We start from the raw sequence: 18,733 nt of genomic DNA, 5'->3' as shown, positions 1-18,733 counted from the left end.
CACAGAAATCGAACATAATCGGCAAACAAACTGATACTCTCACCGATCAAAGCAACCAACTCCTCTGGAAGCTCTGACCACTTCTTCTTGTCCTCCTTCTGGGTTTTACCTACCACTTCCATATCTCCAGTCCATTACCCAAAAACAAACGAAAAAACAAAGAGAAAAGAAGATTAATGGCTGGAGGAGGCCGAAAGATAAGATAATGTTATAGTTATTATATGGGGTAATTGGTGAGGAATTTCACTTATTAATAGTAAAAAACTATTAAAACGGATTGAGGGAGACGTTACAACTCCTTAGGAGAAGGGAATGAGAGATTTTAGGAGCTGAAGCGAGAGAGATATGATAGGGCCAAAGATAAGTTTATTTTATTCGAAAGCAATTCGGCAAAATTCCCTCCAGCCATGGCAGAAGCTAAAGGATCAAGCTCAGTCAAAAGAGGGGTGTTTGGATAATTTCACAGGTGGGCCTCACCTTGTGATATGACCAAACACCCCCTGTTTTGGCTGGACCGCATGAGAGAGAGAGAGAGAGAGAGATTAATTAGGAAACTAACGACTTTAGTTGTTAATAAAGATTTTAATTAACAAGAAAATGATTAATGACTATGACCTCCGGACTCTTATCTGTTACTAAAAACTCAAAAGTCCATTACAAACTCAAACTAGGATTCTAATAAAAAAAACTATAAATTAATGCGAAAATTAGTATATTTGTTTGAATATGAGTGATCAATTTTTTCTCTCTTTTTTAAATGGAATAATTCACTTCCCCTTTGGATTCATAAATACCCTCTTAGGTTTTTGTAATACCCTTTAAGATCCCATTATGTTCCTGCCATTAGTGTAGCAGCAAAATTTTGATATTAATGTGCCCCCAATTAATACATTATACATCCCCGGGAAAATAGACCGCACAAGTTTGAAAAAGGTTGTCTTAGCCTCAACTCCTCCTTCTCTACAGTAATAGTAGTAGTAATGATTATGATGACAACAATTACAAGACGACGACTACTACTATTACTACTACTACTTGGGAGCAGATAAACAACTTAGGTGATGACAGAATGTTGTTTTTGAAAATGAGGAGAGAAATAAACACATAAATCAATCATTGTGACATCATGGTTTTTTTTGGGGTCTTTTATCACTTCATTCAAGAAGTAAATCTGAAACATTCTCAATATCAATTTACAGCACTTTGCAAGAGTTTCAAAATAACTGAAAAATAAGAAGATTTCATCAGTTGATTCAATTTCCTGATGTACACAGATGCAGCTGATCTGTTGAACAAATTTGGGGTTGGGGTTGAACTTGGTTTTATTCCAAAAGGCAAGGTACAGGTGGATAACAGTTGATGCATTTTCCTTGTGCATTTGAGCAAGATGAGTTAGTTTTCTTTCCTTCAATTTCTGATGTAATATTGATCTGGTTGAGTACAATATCTGAGCAACCCACAGTTTTACTGCAACTCAACTGAACAGCCTCATCTGTAATTGAAGTCCCCTGCACTCCACTGAATGTCACATTGCTCACCTTAACAGCCGATGCCTTCCAATTGTGAACAGATTGATGGATTTACAGAGAGGTCGGTCAGTGCCACATAAAAAGAAGGCAAAAATATGTATGAAACACTGTATATATAAGCATTGTGAGTTTGCTTACTTGAATTTTGCAACCATGGCCTGTGTTACAGTAGAATTGGTTAATGATGATTGGGTTTGCTACAGCTTTTAGTTTGATTTGCTGAAAATAGATATTCCTAGCATAACCAGATCCTCCCTAGACAGCCACCAGAAATAAGATAGGTGAGTTAAAAAAATGTGAAATTTTTACTAAAAAATTAAATTGAGGTTGCTTAAATAGATCCAGCTTTTGTTTACCTGCCATGTCTTGATCCTTAACCCATTTGTAGTTCCATTGAAACTGCAATTTCTCACATATACTCCTTCCACAGATTCCTTAGTTCCATCTGCTCCTAAGCTTCCCACACTGTAAGTACGTTTTTAAAAAAAAAGAAGTTCTTAGAGTCGAGAATAACCATTTAGTAATAGAGTTATAGAGGACCTCTGTGGTAGGCTTATGGAATTGGAAGATAATGGGCTTATGACAAACCTTATGCCATGGCCTGGCCCACATGAAACATTTGTAATTTTGATAAAGGAGGATCCACCATTAATAGCTATACAATCATCACCTATGGTATTATCACAAAAATAAAACAACATTAATCGGTTAATACGTAATTAGGTAACTCAGATTGGACATTGACCTAGTTTGATGGGTTTGGTCTGATTTAGAGGCCGGGTCCTGAGTCGCCCGGTTCTACTTGCCATGCCTACAAGGTCTGATAACTTCAGAAAAAGATCGAGAATGAAAATAAAAAGAATGCTCCTACCTGTTCCAATGAAAGAGTCCTTTATTTGAATGTGGGATGACTGGGCTATATTGATGCCATCAGTGTTTGGGCTTTCTTCTGGAGCAGTAATATGGAGGCCCGATATGATTACGTCGTTGCACTGGAAAATGGAGAGATGGTTTTTTGGGCTGTTCACATGTCTAAGCCCACTTAGCCTAAGCCCATTACACTCGTGAAATCGTAGTGCCTGGACAATCCAAAGAAGAAAAAAGAAACTTATTAGGGCTAGGTCTGGTGGAAGGAAACGTAATGGGTCCATGAAACGTAAGGCCCATCTGAATGTAAGTAAAAATTTTTTAAAGCCCAGCTCTGGTCAGATATGAGGGTTTTGGCCATTATGAGCTGCTAGTATCATTAAGTTGTATCTTTAACTTTGATTGCTTAAACATGTGGGCCAAGGACCATTCCCAGTCCATCTCTTTTCTGCATCCCACTCTTAGGCACAAATAATGGTTGGGCTGGGCCATTAGACCCTGGACTGGCTTCAGTTGATTTCCTCATAAAAGTCTAAAGAACAGGTCAAGCCCATTATATGTCGGGCCTCAAATATCTGGCCCAAACATTACTGGGCCTTGTTAATAATTGACCCAGCCCGACCCTTGTACCCCCTCAAGCTATATGATATTTCTCTCAAAAAAGATGCGTGGGAGGCAGGGTTTTAAAACACGGAATCGGTTGCAGAATCAGTCATTGGGGATTATGATCTGGATCAGATCGGAATCAACCCGAATTGGTGCTCAAGAACCCTGGAATCGGTTTTCAGATTCAAAAACTATGAATTTCTAGGGTTTTTTGGGCTTGAGTCAGCTATGTTGGATCGGTGGAAATCGGGATTGGTCACGACCGATTCTGATCCGAATTGGAGGATTCAACAATCCGATTCACGATTCTTAAAATCCTGGTGGGAGGAGAGACGTGAAGAAAGGGATAAGTGAGGGCAGAGCTTTCCCTCACAACTTTTTCCAAACGATGTTGTTTTGTTTTCATGTCTAGTGGGTAATGTAATAATTCTCAGTAAATTAGAGAAAAGTTAACTTACCGTGGGTCGATTGCAGTTTCTCACCTGGAAATATAGAATAATAGCAAAAGTGTATAAGAACAAGAAAAGGGAGAGGAAGAAAATTAATGTAATATAAATGAGAGGATCAGTTTCTCAAGAGAATCTTTTCAACAAAAGGATCTAACCCTCTATTGGATTAGGAAAGGGTATTTTCAACCTCATACTATAGAGGGTGGAAGTTAATGATGAACCCGGAGTCCAATAATAGCATCACACGACCAATGGTCAAGAATCTCTTTATTTTTATTTTTTTTAGTGAAACAAGAATCTCTTTATTGTGTGTGAAGGAAAACTTAATTTTAAATAAAAATTAAAGGTGACGAAAATTGGAGTATATTTCATGGTCACAAATCCTACCTTAACATTTTTGCATGCTTTTGATGCCCACCAAATTGAACCTTGGCCATCAATTAATCCCGATCCATCGACGACAAGTCCGGTAACATTTGAAAACCCAAGCCATTTATCATCTATTTCCTCGTTCTTAACGTATCCTGATATATCATTTGGTGCAACAATGTTACCTAAAACCTGTAATCACCATGGGTGAGAAAATTCATCTAAGGTTGTACTTGTTTGGCCATAAAATATTTATAAGTTCGATTTTATATATTTTTTCTTCTACTGTGACATTTTATTCTGGGCATAGGCATATACAATTAACACATATAATTCATTCGAAAAGAAAAAACTGAAGTATATATAAATAGGGTCGGCGTTGTCTGTGGGGAAGCATATATGGCCCTTGAGGGCGTGTGGGGGTCAATGAGTGCATGAGCGTTGGCATCATGGGGTTCAGGATTTCTACGTTTCATGGGGTCTTGGCGTGGACAGTACACTCCCCCACAGAGAACTTTCTTCCATATACATATAGAGAATTTTATCTCCTTAGCTAAAACAAACGAAAGATTATGCTTTACCCTCTACTTACCAGAACATGAATGTTAGAGGCATTGCAGGGACCTTGGAACTCCACAGGCTTTAATAAGAATGTCTTCCCGGAAGGTATGATAAAGGTGGGCGTAGTGGATGTATTAGCTCTGCATACAGCTTCCCATGCTTGAATGAAAGCCTTTCAATGCACATAATAGCAGAAGATTAATTTTTGGATTTATTTCCTCAATCTAGAGTTAAAACTAAATGTTTTTTCCCTAGGAGAGGAGTTGGAGGAGAGTTTTACTGAGATCTACATGAGGGATTTACATTTGAATCATCTTTTATTCCATCTCCAATGGCTTTGTAATCTACCACATTAAAAGTTGAGGTCATATTCCAAATTGATGAAGTCGTGTAGAAGAGAATGAGGAGGGATAAAAGCTCCTGCACAATAGGGTAAGAACCATGGCAAGAGAAACAATTATCAAAACCTGTTGATAGTTACATAAACCGAAGAAATCTAAGCACTAATTTTAATGAATGAATTTTTAAAACAAAATTTTTTTTCGATAATAAGAAAATTCATTCATCAGAATTTCGTGGAATATTTCTTGAACAACTACCTCATGAAGTCAAGGAATGGAATGCGGCTAAACTGTCTTACACGAAATTGACAACAAACAATCTTATAATAAAGTGTGTAATTTAACATCCCCAAATAATACCAGCAAATGATCCTACAACAAATAAAAATAAAAATACATGAAAGAGAGTTGTTTATTAATATTTTTACCATTTAACCAGGTATCTTTCACCTTGTGTCTTAAACCCTGAAAATATCATATATAATAAAACAAAATGAATGATGTTAGAGAAAAAACATAAGGTAAGATTCAGAGAGTTCACTTTGTTGCAGTGCATGAATGAGGATTATATTTATAGACAAGAATAGAATTGGGAAAGGCAACATATTAATTCATTCTAAAAATAATTACTACCATTTAATTTCAGTTTCTTAGAATGAATTATAAACAATTAATATTTTATAAATGCATATTAATAGCTTTTATTACATGCATGTACGATATTATAATATCTTTGACTAGTTAATAGTTTTTTTTTTTAAATCATGAATAATCAATTAATTATTTTTTTTTAAAAATTAATTATTTTATAAAAAAATAATTATTTTTATAAGAAACCAAAACTTCCAAGAAAAAAAAAAAGATGTATAATAATGTTCAAAGAAAGGTCCAGTGCTACATATTCATGTTTTAACTTAAATAATTACGAAATTGGTAGAATCTTTATGAATTCTTTTCCTCCAACAATTGATTTAGGAATATTATATTATGTAACAAAGTCTTTTTTTTTATTTTTAGGTAAACTATTATTTAACAAAGTCAAATTAATGTATCATGGAGTTTTGTTTTCTATTTAATAGATTTAAAATCAACAGGTAATCAATATTTTTATGTTATAGATTCAAATTAATGAGTTTTGAATTTTTTTGTTATTGATTTAATAGGTTATGCAGTCAAACAATTAGGTTACGAAGTTAAGTTACACAAAGTAAAATGTCATTTAAAATTTGCTTTAAAATCATTTATGATGCCATTTCATCATCTCTTGATTCTACTCTCTTTTTTTTTTTGGGGGGGGGGGGGGAGGGGTGGAGATGCTTGTACTATTTCTGTCATAGCAAGCATAAGTTATATCTTGATTAATTAAATTTCTTTTTTGATAATAAAATGTTTTACTGAGAAGGAATTCATGAGCAATCTAAAGCATCCTGAATACAAAGTTCATGGAGCCAAGGAGTGGAATTTGGCCATTCTGTCTTCAAAGACGTAATAGTGGGACTAAGTTTGATACAATGGTATAATGAAAAAAAAAAAATACAATGGGATAATGGAACCCACTTACAACTAACACTAGTCAACAACAACAAAGATAAACAATGTGACACCCTCCAAAATAAAAATAAAAAATGAAAGAAATATGGATTCATTTGTTGCTTGCCCCTACATCGAAAAATTTTCCATTTAACCCTTTGGCTCATTTTTTTTGGGAGGGGGGGAGGGGGTTAGAACCCTTTGGCTCAATTGATTTCCTCAACCCACTTGATGCAATTGTCAAATAAAAAAAATTGACCTTCCTATGATAGTTATTGTATATATATGTAATTTATTTGTTGTTTATTAGGTTCTGATGTAATTTTCAAGTTTATGTGGGAGATTATAAATTAGAGGACAATGATAATATGATATAGGAAATATGAATAGTTGTTTAACCTTATCTCTTACCTGAAGGCATAGGGTAAGGGTCAAGACCCTCCAAACTTTCTATAGGGTAAGGGAAACTCCAGAAACTAACACCTTTTGGTTTCAACAATAGGTCTTCCTTCGTCGCTTCTGGCTATGTTTTTCGGTCTCTTACCCCAGTAGTAGGGGTGGAGGGCAGGAGAGATGGATTGCGTCGGCAACAGGGACCACTACCAGTAGTAGAGTTGCATGAAAGGGTTGAAGAAGAAGAAGAAGTGGTGGGTCCCACCTTTATAATTGTGACAATTGATTGTTTCAAAATTTTAAGATCAATAAACATTTCACCACCTAATTTCTTTAAATGGCACTATTCATGAATATTGCCTAATTGGCTAATTTATGGTCAAAGATTTCATTCATCTTAACAGTCCATGGATAAATACCACTCTACTTCCCTCCTAATCCAGATTACGCTTATTGCAAAATACGAAATACGTTACTGAGACACTCTCAATGTCAACATAGAGAAATTTTCGCTCTGATTTGTATATCTTTTTTATGCTTGGAGAAAATTAAATTATTCTAGGATTGAATTTGGATCTCAAATTTGACATATAGTCTATCTATAGCATCTCCTAGGTCAATGGTTAACGGTCAAATTTATCATTGACTCTTCCATGTGGTGGAATTAGGTCTCTCGACTAAGGACCCCCTTAACTGGACTATCTTTGTGGAAAAGTTTTGCATATTATTTTATTATTAATAATATTTTTAAGTATTATTTATAACAATACTTCAATATACTGATGGCGGAAAAAAGCACAAGTCATATCCTTACAAAAAGTAAACCATAGAAGCCAAAAATAGTGAGTTTCTAGCTCAGAAACTTTGAGGTCTGCATATTTCTTGCATGCTTGAACAGCCTTGAAATATTTATTTAAGAAAACAAAGACTACTCGGATCAAAAGACTTACCCAAAAATTTGTAAATCCATAAGCAATCAACCATTTTCAACAGATCAGTTCTAATGTCTCGTGCTACTTGCAACAAATAGTGCTCCTTGAAATAATATATAATATATACAACCAACCCTTGAAATCTGAAAGGATAACATTTTCCTTCACCACGGCGATGAAAAAAAATTCACCTATTTGAGGTCATTAGTACTCCCACTATTGTATGAAGTCCAAAATACGTTTCCCATTGTTTTCGATGCCCATCCCAAGACACCCAAACCCAATCGACAAAAGAATTCTTCCCTAGCCATGGATGGAGGGAAACTGCCTCTAATCTTAAAAGCCAAACAATTTTCATATATCAGAGACAAAACACTAATCGGATCAACGATTTACCAAAAATTAGAAGAAATTATGGAGATTTCTTCTATTCTTAGGTAAAACGCTGACCGACCAATCTAGATCTCTGTCTATGCTCCACAACCACTGACCCATTCTTCTCAGTGCATCATTATATAATGCTTAGGGATGAGCTTTAGTATGATTTTAGGCATTTAATGATATTAAAAATCTTGCAGTCAATTCTAAATCCAATTCATTCATCAAGGTTGTGGGGGATTTTGTTGTCCAAATATCTGCCTAAAATCTTTCTAGCAGATCTGATCACAAGAAATGTCATAACTTACAAAGATATGCAATGATACATGTCATCTATCCACATTATTATTGAATCAATATATGATATTTTTATTCACTTTTGACATTATTTAGTGTATTTATTTGTATTTTACAAATATCTAATCTATAGAAAAGGTTGGTAAGCCATCACAGAGGGTGACTTATAATTGCATATTGCACCTCACTCTCACACTCTGCAACTTAATAAGATAAAAAAATTAGGCCCCAACCTCCTTTTCTCCACTTATTGTATTTCAAGTAAAACATTGTAAAGCTTGTTTGGTGGGGAAAAAAAAAGAAGAAAGAAAACAATAATAAAAAATCCACGAAAAATGGCCGAAAAGTTAAGAAACTCTTAGATTAATGACTGGAAATATAATGAAGAAGTTCAATTAGAGACAGGGTTCAAGGAATCGAGATCACGACTGATCCAATGATATCTTCTGATTCTAGGTCATTTATGGTCGATTCTTGTCTATTCGCATTTAGTTTGGAATTGAATTGTCGACCACAAAAATGCTCCCCTTTACATTCATTTTATCTATTTTATGATTGGAACATGAGATAAACATTACACTATGATTTTGAATTAAAAAAGAGATTTGAAGAATAACAAATTTATTTACTCTCTTATGAATTGAGTCGGATGTATCATACCAGATTTTAATATGGTAGAAATGTTTCCAATGTATAATGAAGTTTGCATAGGGGTATAATAACGCTTTGACAATTTTTAGGATTATCTAAGAGTTCATAGTAAGATTGCTCCATTGTGACCAAGTGGTCATGGGTTCAAGTCTAGAAATAGTATTTCTGTGAAAGCAAAGGTAAGATTACGTACATTATGACTCTCCCTAGACCCTGTGTAGTGACAGGAGCCTTATGCACTAGATACGACTTTTAGAGTTCATCGTATTACTCGGAATAATGGCATTTAGAAAGTGACAAAATAGAGCTTTAAAAAATTTAGGATCATGGAAGAGTGTATCGAAGATTTGAAGCGGTGGATAATATAATAGGTATGCATGGATTATGGACCTACGTAGGGTATTTGATCGAATTTGACTATGGAATTAAACACATTGGCAAATCCACGCATGTCTCTGATTCAATGTTTCAAATTTTAAATAACGATATTGAGTGGATTCCATATATGACCCGCTCCAAACCCGATCAGTCCCGCCCCAAATTCGACCCTTACAAAAATAATGTGTCAATTAGGGTTTAAGGCAAGACCCGACAACCACCTCTATCAAAAACAGAGCTATAACCTATAAACCCTCTGTTTTTTCTCTTTGTTTCTTCATGTTCCTGCGGCTTCCATTCTGCCCCAACAAGTGAAAGCTCCCGGCACCAGCAGAGACGAGGTTTGCATCTCTTTCTCTCTCTCACTCTCACTCTCGCTTTGTGAGTCAAGTGTGACTTTGAATGTAAGTTTTGTCGAGTGGATTCCATCTTTGTTTTCTTCTTCTTCTCTAAAAATGGAAATTTTCCTCTTGAACCTTTGTGTATTTTGTTACTGCTTCTGATTTGGAAGCCCTTTCTACTTAGGATGCTGGTTCCCCACTTTCTCCTGCAAACTTTCATCTCTATTCAATTCTGTTTCTATCTTTTTATTTGTAAAATTATATGGGTAGGAAACATGATCAAGTGTTAATGAAGGAAGCACAGTTCACAGATGCTTAGTCCTTTTGCGTGGGCCCCCCTCTTGAATATATGGGGACTCCAAACAGCTCTAGACTCTGAGCTCTATTGGTTTTTTAGACCATAGAAAGTCAGATAGTGGGTGTAGTTTCTTCCATGGCTCTGCATGAGAGCCTCCACTTGCATATTTTACTATCTTCTCTTGCAAGGGGGAACTACTTATTTGTCTTGCGGTATCACCAATTTGCTACTATCTATTGGAATCAATTTTATAAGTGTTCTCACTCTGTTTGTATGTGTTCTACAAGTTCGAACTCTTTTTTCTAAAGTGGGTTTCCTATGTGGGCAGCGAGGCGTTAAAGGAAGCTCACTCTAAACTTTTGTCTACATATGCTTTTTAGCAGTTTAGTTGGTGCTGAGACTCTTTGGAAACGTTTTGTTCATGCTAGTCTCTATGACTCTCAAGTTTCAGCTTAAAGTCATTTTGCCATTTCGGGTAATAAAACTTTCAATGGAGGGTGAAAAAATCAATATTTTTGAGAACGAGGATGATGATGTACAGTGAAGGCCAAAGGTTTAATACATGGTGGAGCTTATGCTTGAGATGAGGCACAGAATCTAATATTTGGACTGATCTGGAGGTAGCAGTCAAACATGGCAAATCAGTCCCCCACATGGAAAAATGAGCTCCATGTGGGAATGACTTCTGCCACTGCCCTCATAGAAGACATTTTCCCATTGATAATAATTTTTTACTTGGATTAAATCTTTCCAATTTCATGTTTAAGTTAGAAATTATTTTATCTATCAAATAATTATTTTTAAAAGTATTAGCAGTTGTGGGGGATTGTTTCTGGGTCAACAGTTTTTTAGCCAGTTGATTTTTTGGTTTTGGCTTCCGAAGGCATTTGGTGTTTGGGTTAGTAAAAGTTGATGGGAGGCTTCCTAATTTCAGTCTATTTGGTTGTTTTAGTTTGATATACACTTTAAATGTATTAAATATGAATGTCTAATTGAAGCCTTGAAGGAACTAAAATAGCCAGGGGCAGACCTAGAGTGACCGTAGTAGAAGTGGTGAGGAAAGACACGCATAGCCTAGGCCTTGTATCAAGTATGGCCTCGAATAGAGCTGATTGGAGGGCAAGGATCCATGTAGCCGACCCCATAAGGCTGAATTGTTGTTGTTGTGTAATTGTGTTTTTTATCTGTTAATTTTGCATGCCTTCTGTTAAAGTGCATTTATAACAGTCATAGTTGTTGGGTTCTCTCTCTGTCAGAGTTTCTGAGTAACAGCATGTGGCTGTATTGTTTGTACCTAGGTGCCTAAGGTTTGAAAATGCTCGTACTATTTGAAACACCGGCGGGTTTTGCCTTGTTTAAAGTATTAGACGAAGGAAAGCTATCTACAGTAGATGTAAGTAACTTTTAATTATAGTTGTTTCATCGTTATTCCCTGCGTTGTGTTTTGCTCCTTTTGGTGCCCCCTGTTAAGTGAATAAGATTCGAAATTGTTGATTGTTTTGTATCTATGTTTCAGGACTTGTGGAAGGAGTTTTCTACATCAGAGTCAGCTAGACAGGTAATCTATACTCTCCTATGCCTTTTGAAATGATAAAATTTTGGGCATTTAGAAATAAGCTTGCAGAATTGCAGTAGGGCGATAATAACTGCATTATCTGGCATGGGATATGATTAGTTTTTGAATCTTCAAGCTTATCCTGATGACATGGTCCCATATATGAATAGTAGAAAAAGGCTTTTAGTGGATTAGAAAATAAGGTATTTAGAACATAATGTTGCTGCGCACCGAATTTTGTTTTTTGTTGATGAGTAACTGTTTGTTTGGGCATTGAGATGAGGCCTTCTGAAGTAACCTGAATGTCTGAGCGCAAAGATATATGGGAAAGCTATCATTAGAAAGTGAGGCAGTGGTTGTTTAGTGTTTTCTGTTTTCCCTTTGACCTCATGTATCCCTTCTTATTACCTTTCATGATTCCAGCATTTTAAGTCAGTAATTGAGATTTGTATCGGTGACTTCAACTTAAAATCCATCTTCTAACAACTAATTACTGATGAGCTTTACCCCCACCCCTTTTGGGTGGTGAAGAGGGGTAGGGAAGAAAAGAAAAAAAGAAACATGGCTTGTCCATTTAGTGGTCAGTCCAGGCTGATCATTCAGTGAAGATATTCAAACCTTAAACTGATTAAGCATCAGACTTTGGTTAACTTTTTCCTCCTTCATTGGGTTAATAGTATAGCTGGCACCCAATGGAAAGTTTATCTTAAAATTTATACCCAACTCTTATATAAACATTTTACTTTTAGAATCAATAACTAAATCTGATTAATCGAGGTATCTCTTATTTTCTTGCAATACACCTTGTTTTGATTGTATCGCTCTATGTATCATTTGATAACCCAAGAAATACCCAGCCTGTGTTCTTCTGTATTCCAGGGGTGGCACACTTTAACTCTGCCAGATTTGAAACTTAACCCCTCTTTGATCCAAATGGTTGAAAATAAAACTGAATAATGGTTAATTTTGTCATCTTTTTTCCAGTATCATTTATCTTCTTTAGTCAATGCTGATCTGTGTACTTGGGAACCTCTTGCTTGGTCTTTGTTTTTTTCTCCTCCTGACCAACTTTAAACCTGGTATTTTTTTTGTTACGCCTCAATATCAGATAGTGAAGCTGAAAGCTTTCTCCAAGTTTGAGAACACAGCTGAAGCTTTATCAGCAGCGACCTTGTTGATTGATGGCAAGCCCACCAAGTCTCTTCGCAAATTTTTGCGCGCTCATTGTGATGGAGAGACATTAGCTGTGGCAGACTCGAAGCTTGGAAATGTCATAAAAGAAAAACTGGTATGCTTATGACCTGAATATCATAAACTCCATATTCTGTATTATCGCAAACTACTTTTTTTGTCACAATATATAATTGGGATCTTCTTTTATTGCAGCAAATAGAATGTGTGCACAACAATACTGTGATGGAGCTCATGCGAGGTTTAAGAAGTCAATTAACTGAACTGATATCTGGGCTCCCTGTTCAAGATTTAGCTCCAATGAGCTTGGGTTTAGCTCATAGCTTATCTAGATATAAGCTAAAGTTTAGTCCCGATAAGGTAAAGAACTCCTTTTTATAATATTGATTGATTGATATTGATTAGCCTTTGATTCTGAAGTTCAATCATGTTACTTCTTTTCACTGAATATTATCATTTACTTTAAAAAAAATAAAATTTAAATGGCATGCTTTGGATCAGTTTGAATGATGCAAGTCAACGCACAAGACCTTGCTGGTATATTTGTCTAGAAAGCCAAGTAGCAAATAAATTAAATCGTCATAGCTTAGAAGGCAGCCTAATATAAATTGAGCCAATGAATTAAAATGAAGAGATTCACATAAGAAACTTTGTGAAACTGAACTAGGCTTCAATACCAGCTGTGTGCCTAGTAATTGGTCAACTCTAATTGGTCATGATGTGTTGCAGTGAGAATAAATTCTGGCAGAACAAGGATTGCATCAGAAACCTGGGGAAAAGTCATGAATTAGCCTCTGATTTTGTTTGACGTGTTTATTGATTAGTTATATATCCCACTATATCATACAGAACCAAGGAACAAATGTGGGGTTTCACACAATTCTGCTGCCAGAGTTTTTAAAGTCCAGCATTAACTTCAACAAAGTGACCTCTTTAGATACCTGGGATCAATTGTAAACAAGGAGGGCGACATAGATGACGGCATTGCCCAAAGGATTAAAATAGGATGGATGAAGTGTAGAGGTGCGACAGAAGTTCTTTAATTGGTGTATGATGTTGTATTACACGCCATCTCAAGACCTAGAGCGGAATGTTGGGTAGTTAAGAAGTGGTACATAGCTAAGAAGGGATGATGCCCTAGAATTGTGTTGATGTTGTAAGCCCCCCACCCCCTCGTTTTTTACTTCTTTACTAATTTCTTTTGCTGATTTCTTCTAGGGTCCACGTAGCCAACCCCATTAAGTTGGGATAAGGCTATGATGTTGTTGTTGTAACTTCAACAAAGTAACAGGTCTCTAATCTCAATATTGTTGCATATAACGGAAATAATTCATTACAAAGAAGTTTTAAAACCAGTAGAGATTGATGATACTTATTTGTTTTCAGAAGATCTGCAGCAGAGCAGACGACAATATTTTATGGGTCATGATTCATGTTGCAGTGGTTTTGTGACCAGACATGTCACAAAACTATATGAAATTGGACAGCATGGGTGGGTTCATGTGATGGAGAGGTCCAAATGCATCTCATTGTTCAATTTTCAGCCCCCAAAAGTAGGGGAAGTGTGTTATAGTTGAATTCAAAGTGACTTTAAAAGTATAGAAATGCCACTAGATTCCTTCATAGTGAAATATCATTTTATAATTTGTAAAAATTTAAGCGCAGTTTTTAGCTCCTTTCCATGCAGCCATGCCTATTTCCTGCTGAAATTTGTTTGATGAGTTAGTGCGGAGTCATTTATCTTATGGACCCTCTTGAGCCCATTCAAATTATGTCATATGGCAATGAAATGTGACCTTTTTATGTGAGACATATCAAAAAGCTTTGTGACACTAAGATTTCCTAATATTTTTTTAATGCAAAGGGAATCTTCTCATTCCACTGATGTGGTTTGACCTTAAAGTCCGGTATTGAATTTGTTGTGTAAAAGGAGTTTGGTTTGATTGAAGTATTATATTTAATAGTGTATGCATGGAGTCCAAATTAGAGTCATATGGTCTGTTTTGGTAATTCTAAGTTGCTATTTTGAGGAGTCTTTGGTTAAGAATGATTAGGAAGAGTTATATTACTAGTGGGCATGGGTTCTCTGAGCCTACAGCATATTCTATGCCCAGACACATTCATTATTTTATTTATCTCTCTTCAAAATAAAATAAAAAAACTCAAATGTCTCTGAGCGTAGAGTATGCTGTAGCTGTAGGCTCAGATACACTTGTTCCATTACTATTATAAGTTTGTTTTTATTTTATTTTATTGAGTATATATATATATATATATCTGTACATTCCTATACAAAATTAGAGTGGGGAATGAATAATTCTGAATGTGTGAAATTGTGCTGAAGTGAAGGCTGTGCCCCCCCTCTCTCTCTCTCTCTCTCTCTCTCTCATATTGATCCCTTCTCTCTTCCTTCACACATCTTCTTCTTTTTTTCTCCTCTCCTACTTGATTCTTTTCATCTTTGCCTATTTTTGTATTTTTCTTTTTTAGACCTTATTGCTGGTTGCTGAATCATTTATAACTGGCAAGCCTTCCTGCTGCTTTCTATTGTACCCTAGGCCTATGCCAATCAAAAAATCAAAGTGAATGCTTGCTTGTTCTATGCAATTAAGCAACTTGCAACAAAAAAAAAGGGTTAACAAAGAAAAGAGAGAAAAGAAGAAGAATCAATGGGGAGATAAGGAGAAAAAGGAGATGTACAAAAGAAGAAGAAGAAGAGTGGATGGTAAAGTAAAATTTTTTATTCTCCATTCTAATATAATATAGGGATGTACCGATGTACAATAATAGATAAAGATCCAATAACATAAGAAAAAATTATAGTAAGAGAATTGTTCCAAAACATTCTTACCAAAGGCTCTCATGATAGTAATTTTTAATCACCAAAGTAGACCATATTACTGATTTTACCTCACACTATTAAAATATGATATTTTAATTAAATCAAACTATTAAAAAATAATATTTCAATAAAATCAAACTTCCTTTACACGATAATCAATGTGTCCCACTAATAAAACAAACTAGTTGACTTAAACTCTTTACTGGTTTATAAACTATCCAATATGTGCGGCCCATGGTACTACAATATTTTTGAATAACAAGAAACAAATCTCAGACCTAGATTGTAGGATCACCACATCAAAGGGTTGAGATCATGCTCCTGCATTTTATATATATGGGTCTTAATGTTGTGTGCTATACTGCTATTGCAAGAGACAGTGAACAACTCTACTAGTCAATTCATCCAGCCAGAAGTTCTTACATTATAAATACCCATGGACCTCATAGAATTTAATGAGAGTTCTAAAATAAATTTACAAGGAAAATGTTAAACTATGCATTTGGATAGGACAATTTTCCTGCATTCCTACCACTTTTTAACCACATGGACTAGTAATTTGGTATGCCTATAATTGCAATTTTTAGCCACATGCATTCCTATGCAAACTACACATTTGGATAGGACATTTTTCTTGCATCCCTTGTGGCAGAAAAAGATTCCTTGTCATTTTCCCCCCATTCCACTTCTGTAAAAAGTGGTCGAGCATCTTGCCAAACAAAATAACAAAATTTTTCGAATGTTAAATGTTAAATTGGAGCTTTTCCGTTTTTTTGTATGCCAGTTTTTTTTTTGGATAAATATATATATATTTTTAATTTTCTGTTTCCACTTTACTCATAATCTTGTTAGTGAGTTATTTATTGCTGTTAATCCTATAACTTAAGTGTACCCTCTGTAGGTAGATACAATGATCATTCAAGCGATTGGTTTGTTGGATGATCTTGATAAGGAGCTCAACACATATGCAATGAGGGTTCGGGAATGGTATGGTTGGCATTTCCCAGAGCTTGCAAAGATTGTTCAAGATAACATTCTTTATGCCAAGGTAGTCAAGCTGATGGGGAACCGGGAAAAGGCCACGAAGCTTGATTTCTCCGAGGTAGAGTTTTTATTTCATTCTTTATCATAATAAATGTAAAGAATTAAATGAAGAGAGCTAGAACTGCAGAGTAGATGATATATGTGTATGAGGGATGGAACTTACCCTTAGATTGGTTACCTCATTACTTCCTTAGCCCTAAGGTTGACAGTGCATGGTTTTACTTGGTTTTCAGCACAAACTTGGATGCTTTACTAACAATAGTGTCAGGTTGGCTTAATTGAACTGGGTTGATCTAGTGCATGGCATCTTAGATTTTATAATTTTTAGTACATTCTCAAGTCTGGTCTCCAGATGTACAGCTATGCACCCAATTCCCTGGTCATTTAGTTCAGTCAACTAGATCAGCGACTCCATTGATCCTAGCCACTCTGTTGGCAACATAAGAAAATTATGGTGATCAAGGATGTTCTATGTTTGGTGGTTAGGATCATCTGTAAGTCTTATGTTCTCAAAGTGCTTTGTAACCCATCAAATTATGGATACAAATTGGCAACCACTGGTTTTTTTGGCACATTACTTAGGTTTAGGAGATAAAGTTTCATGGTTCCAAGTAAAGAATGATGCCTAATTGTGATTATAACAAACTATTCCCCCCCCCCCCTTCTTGTTGCGCAGATATTGTCTGAAGAGGTTGAGACAGAACTGAAAGAGGCAGCGATGGTGTCGATGGGGACTGAAGTCAGTGAGCTTGATTTGATGAATATTCGAGAACTTTGTGATCAAGTGCTGGCACTTTCAGAGTATAGAGCTCAACTATATGATTACTTGAAAAGCAGAATGAACACTATTGCCCCAAATCTGACTGCTCTTGTTGGAGAGCTTGTTGGTGCTCGCCTGATTGCTCATGGAGGCAGCTTGCTCAATCTTGCCAAGCAGCCTGGGAGCACAGTCCAAATCCTGGGTGCGGAGAAAGCCTTGTTCAGAGCTCTGAAGACAAAACATGCTACTCCCAAATATGGGCTGATCTATCATGCATCTTTAATTGGTCAGGCACCTCCAAAACTGAAGGGAAAAATTTCTCGATCTCTTGCTGCTAAGACTGCATTAGCCATTCGATATGATGCTCTTGGAGACAACCCAGATAATTCGATGGGACTAGAGAACAGAGCTAAGGTAATGTCAGTCTACAATTTTTAGCTCTATTACCTTTTCTCCAAGGACTCCTTTGTAATGTGAAATTGTTTTGTAGCTTGAAGCCCGGTTGAGGAATCTTGAGGGAAGAGAATTGGGACGGTCTGCGGGGTCAGTGAAAGGCAAACCCAAGATTGAAGCCTATGATAAGGATCGGAAAGGGGCAGGGGCATTAATAACTGCAGCAAAGGTGTGAGAGTTTTTAGGAGTTGTAACTTTTGATTTTTTACCCCATAGATAATGAAGTAATTATTTATGCTCTTCTTCATGTGTAGGCTTACAATCCTTCAGCTGATTCAACGCTTGGGCGGACAACAGCAATAGCAGTGGACCATCAGGACGAGGAGATGAAGCATAAAGCAGCAGAACCAAACCTGACAACTGAAGCAGGAGAAGAAACTACTGAAAAGAAGAAAAAGAAGAAAAAGAATGTTGAAATTCAGGACACTGAGCAGCAAAAGAATGAGGATTCTTTGGTGGAACCAGAAGAGGAAGACCAAACGGAAAAGAAGAAAAAGAAGAAAAAACATACAAAACCTGAAGCTGACTTGGAGATTGAGGATCAACACGTTGAACCTGAAAGTGGAGAATCGAAGAAGAAGAAGAAGAGAAAGCATACAGAAACAGAGGAAGAAACTGAAGGGAGCAAGAAGAAAGAGAAGCAGAAGAAGAAAAAGAAGAATGATGAGTGAATGTTGGAATTAGATCTAGAGTGTGTGTGTGTGTGTGGGGGGGGGGGGGGGGGTTGGGTTGGTGGTGGCTTGCATGGCAGGCGAGCCAACAATTTTGATGTTATATCATGTAAAATGTGGTTTGTTTTTTTCATCGCAGGTGTTTCCTTAGGTAACTTATTTTATTTCTGGTTTCTTGATTGACGTACACTAGAATCTTATATATCTACATTGCTCAACTCTGGTGGACCATGAATTTTCTGCAACTTTTGATTCTGAACTTTGTTGCATGATCTCTTCTACCCCCTCTCGCAAAAC

General features: G+C 36.1%; 2 protein-coding genes across 2 annotated transcripts; one reads left to right on the top strand and one right to left on the bottom strand.

The window, feature by feature from the left end:
• Positions 1-1,269: 1,269 nt before the first annotated feature.
• LOC122651231 (probable polygalacturonase At3g15720) lies at positions 1,270-4,750 on the bottom strand. Its single transcript, XM_043844536.1, has 9 exons — positions 4,685-4,750; positions 4,413-4,553; positions 3,839-4,012; positions 3,461-3,484; positions 2,401-2,608; positions 2,118-2,199; positions 1,886-1,994; positions 1,638-1,784; positions 1,270-1,553 (listed from the first exon to the last, which is right to left on the bottom strand). Exons 1-9 carry the CDS (start codon positions 4,748-4,750, stop codon positions 1,323-1,325), a joined length of 1,182 nt encoding a protein of 393 aa, XP_043700471.1. The 3' UTR covers positions 1,270-1,322.
• Positions 4,751-9,533: 4,783 nt separating this feature from the next.
• On the top strand, positions 9,534-18,681 carry LOC122651630 (probable nucleolar protein 5-2). The gene is made up of 10 exons (XM_043845099.1): positions 9,534-9,622; positions 11,219-11,313; positions 11,437-11,478; positions 12,584-12,763; positions 12,862-13,026; positions 16,410-16,610; positions 17,229-17,726; positions 17,803-17,934; positions 18,020-18,455; positions 18,497-18,681. Exons 2-9 carry the CDS (start codon positions 11,236-11,238, stop codon positions 18,434-18,436), a joined length of 1,713 nt encoding a protein of 570 aa, XP_043701034.1. The 5' UTR covers positions 9,534-9,622; positions 11,219-11,235; the 3' UTR covers positions 18,437-18,455; positions 18,497-18,681.
• The last annotated feature ends 52 nt before the right edge of the window (positions 18,682-18,733 follow it).

Source organism: Telopea speciosissima, chromosome 2 (genome assembly GCF_018873765.1).
Source record: "Telopea speciosissima isolate NSW1024214 ecotype Mountain lineage chromosome 2, Tspe_v1, whole genome shotgun sequence".
Classification (NCBI taxonomy): domain Eukaryota; kingdom Viridiplantae; phylum Streptophyta; class Magnoliopsida; order Proteales; family Proteaceae; genus Telopea; species Telopea speciosissima.
Note: the sequence above shows the minus strand (reverse complement) of the source record. Positions and strands in the feature narration are given on the sequence as shown.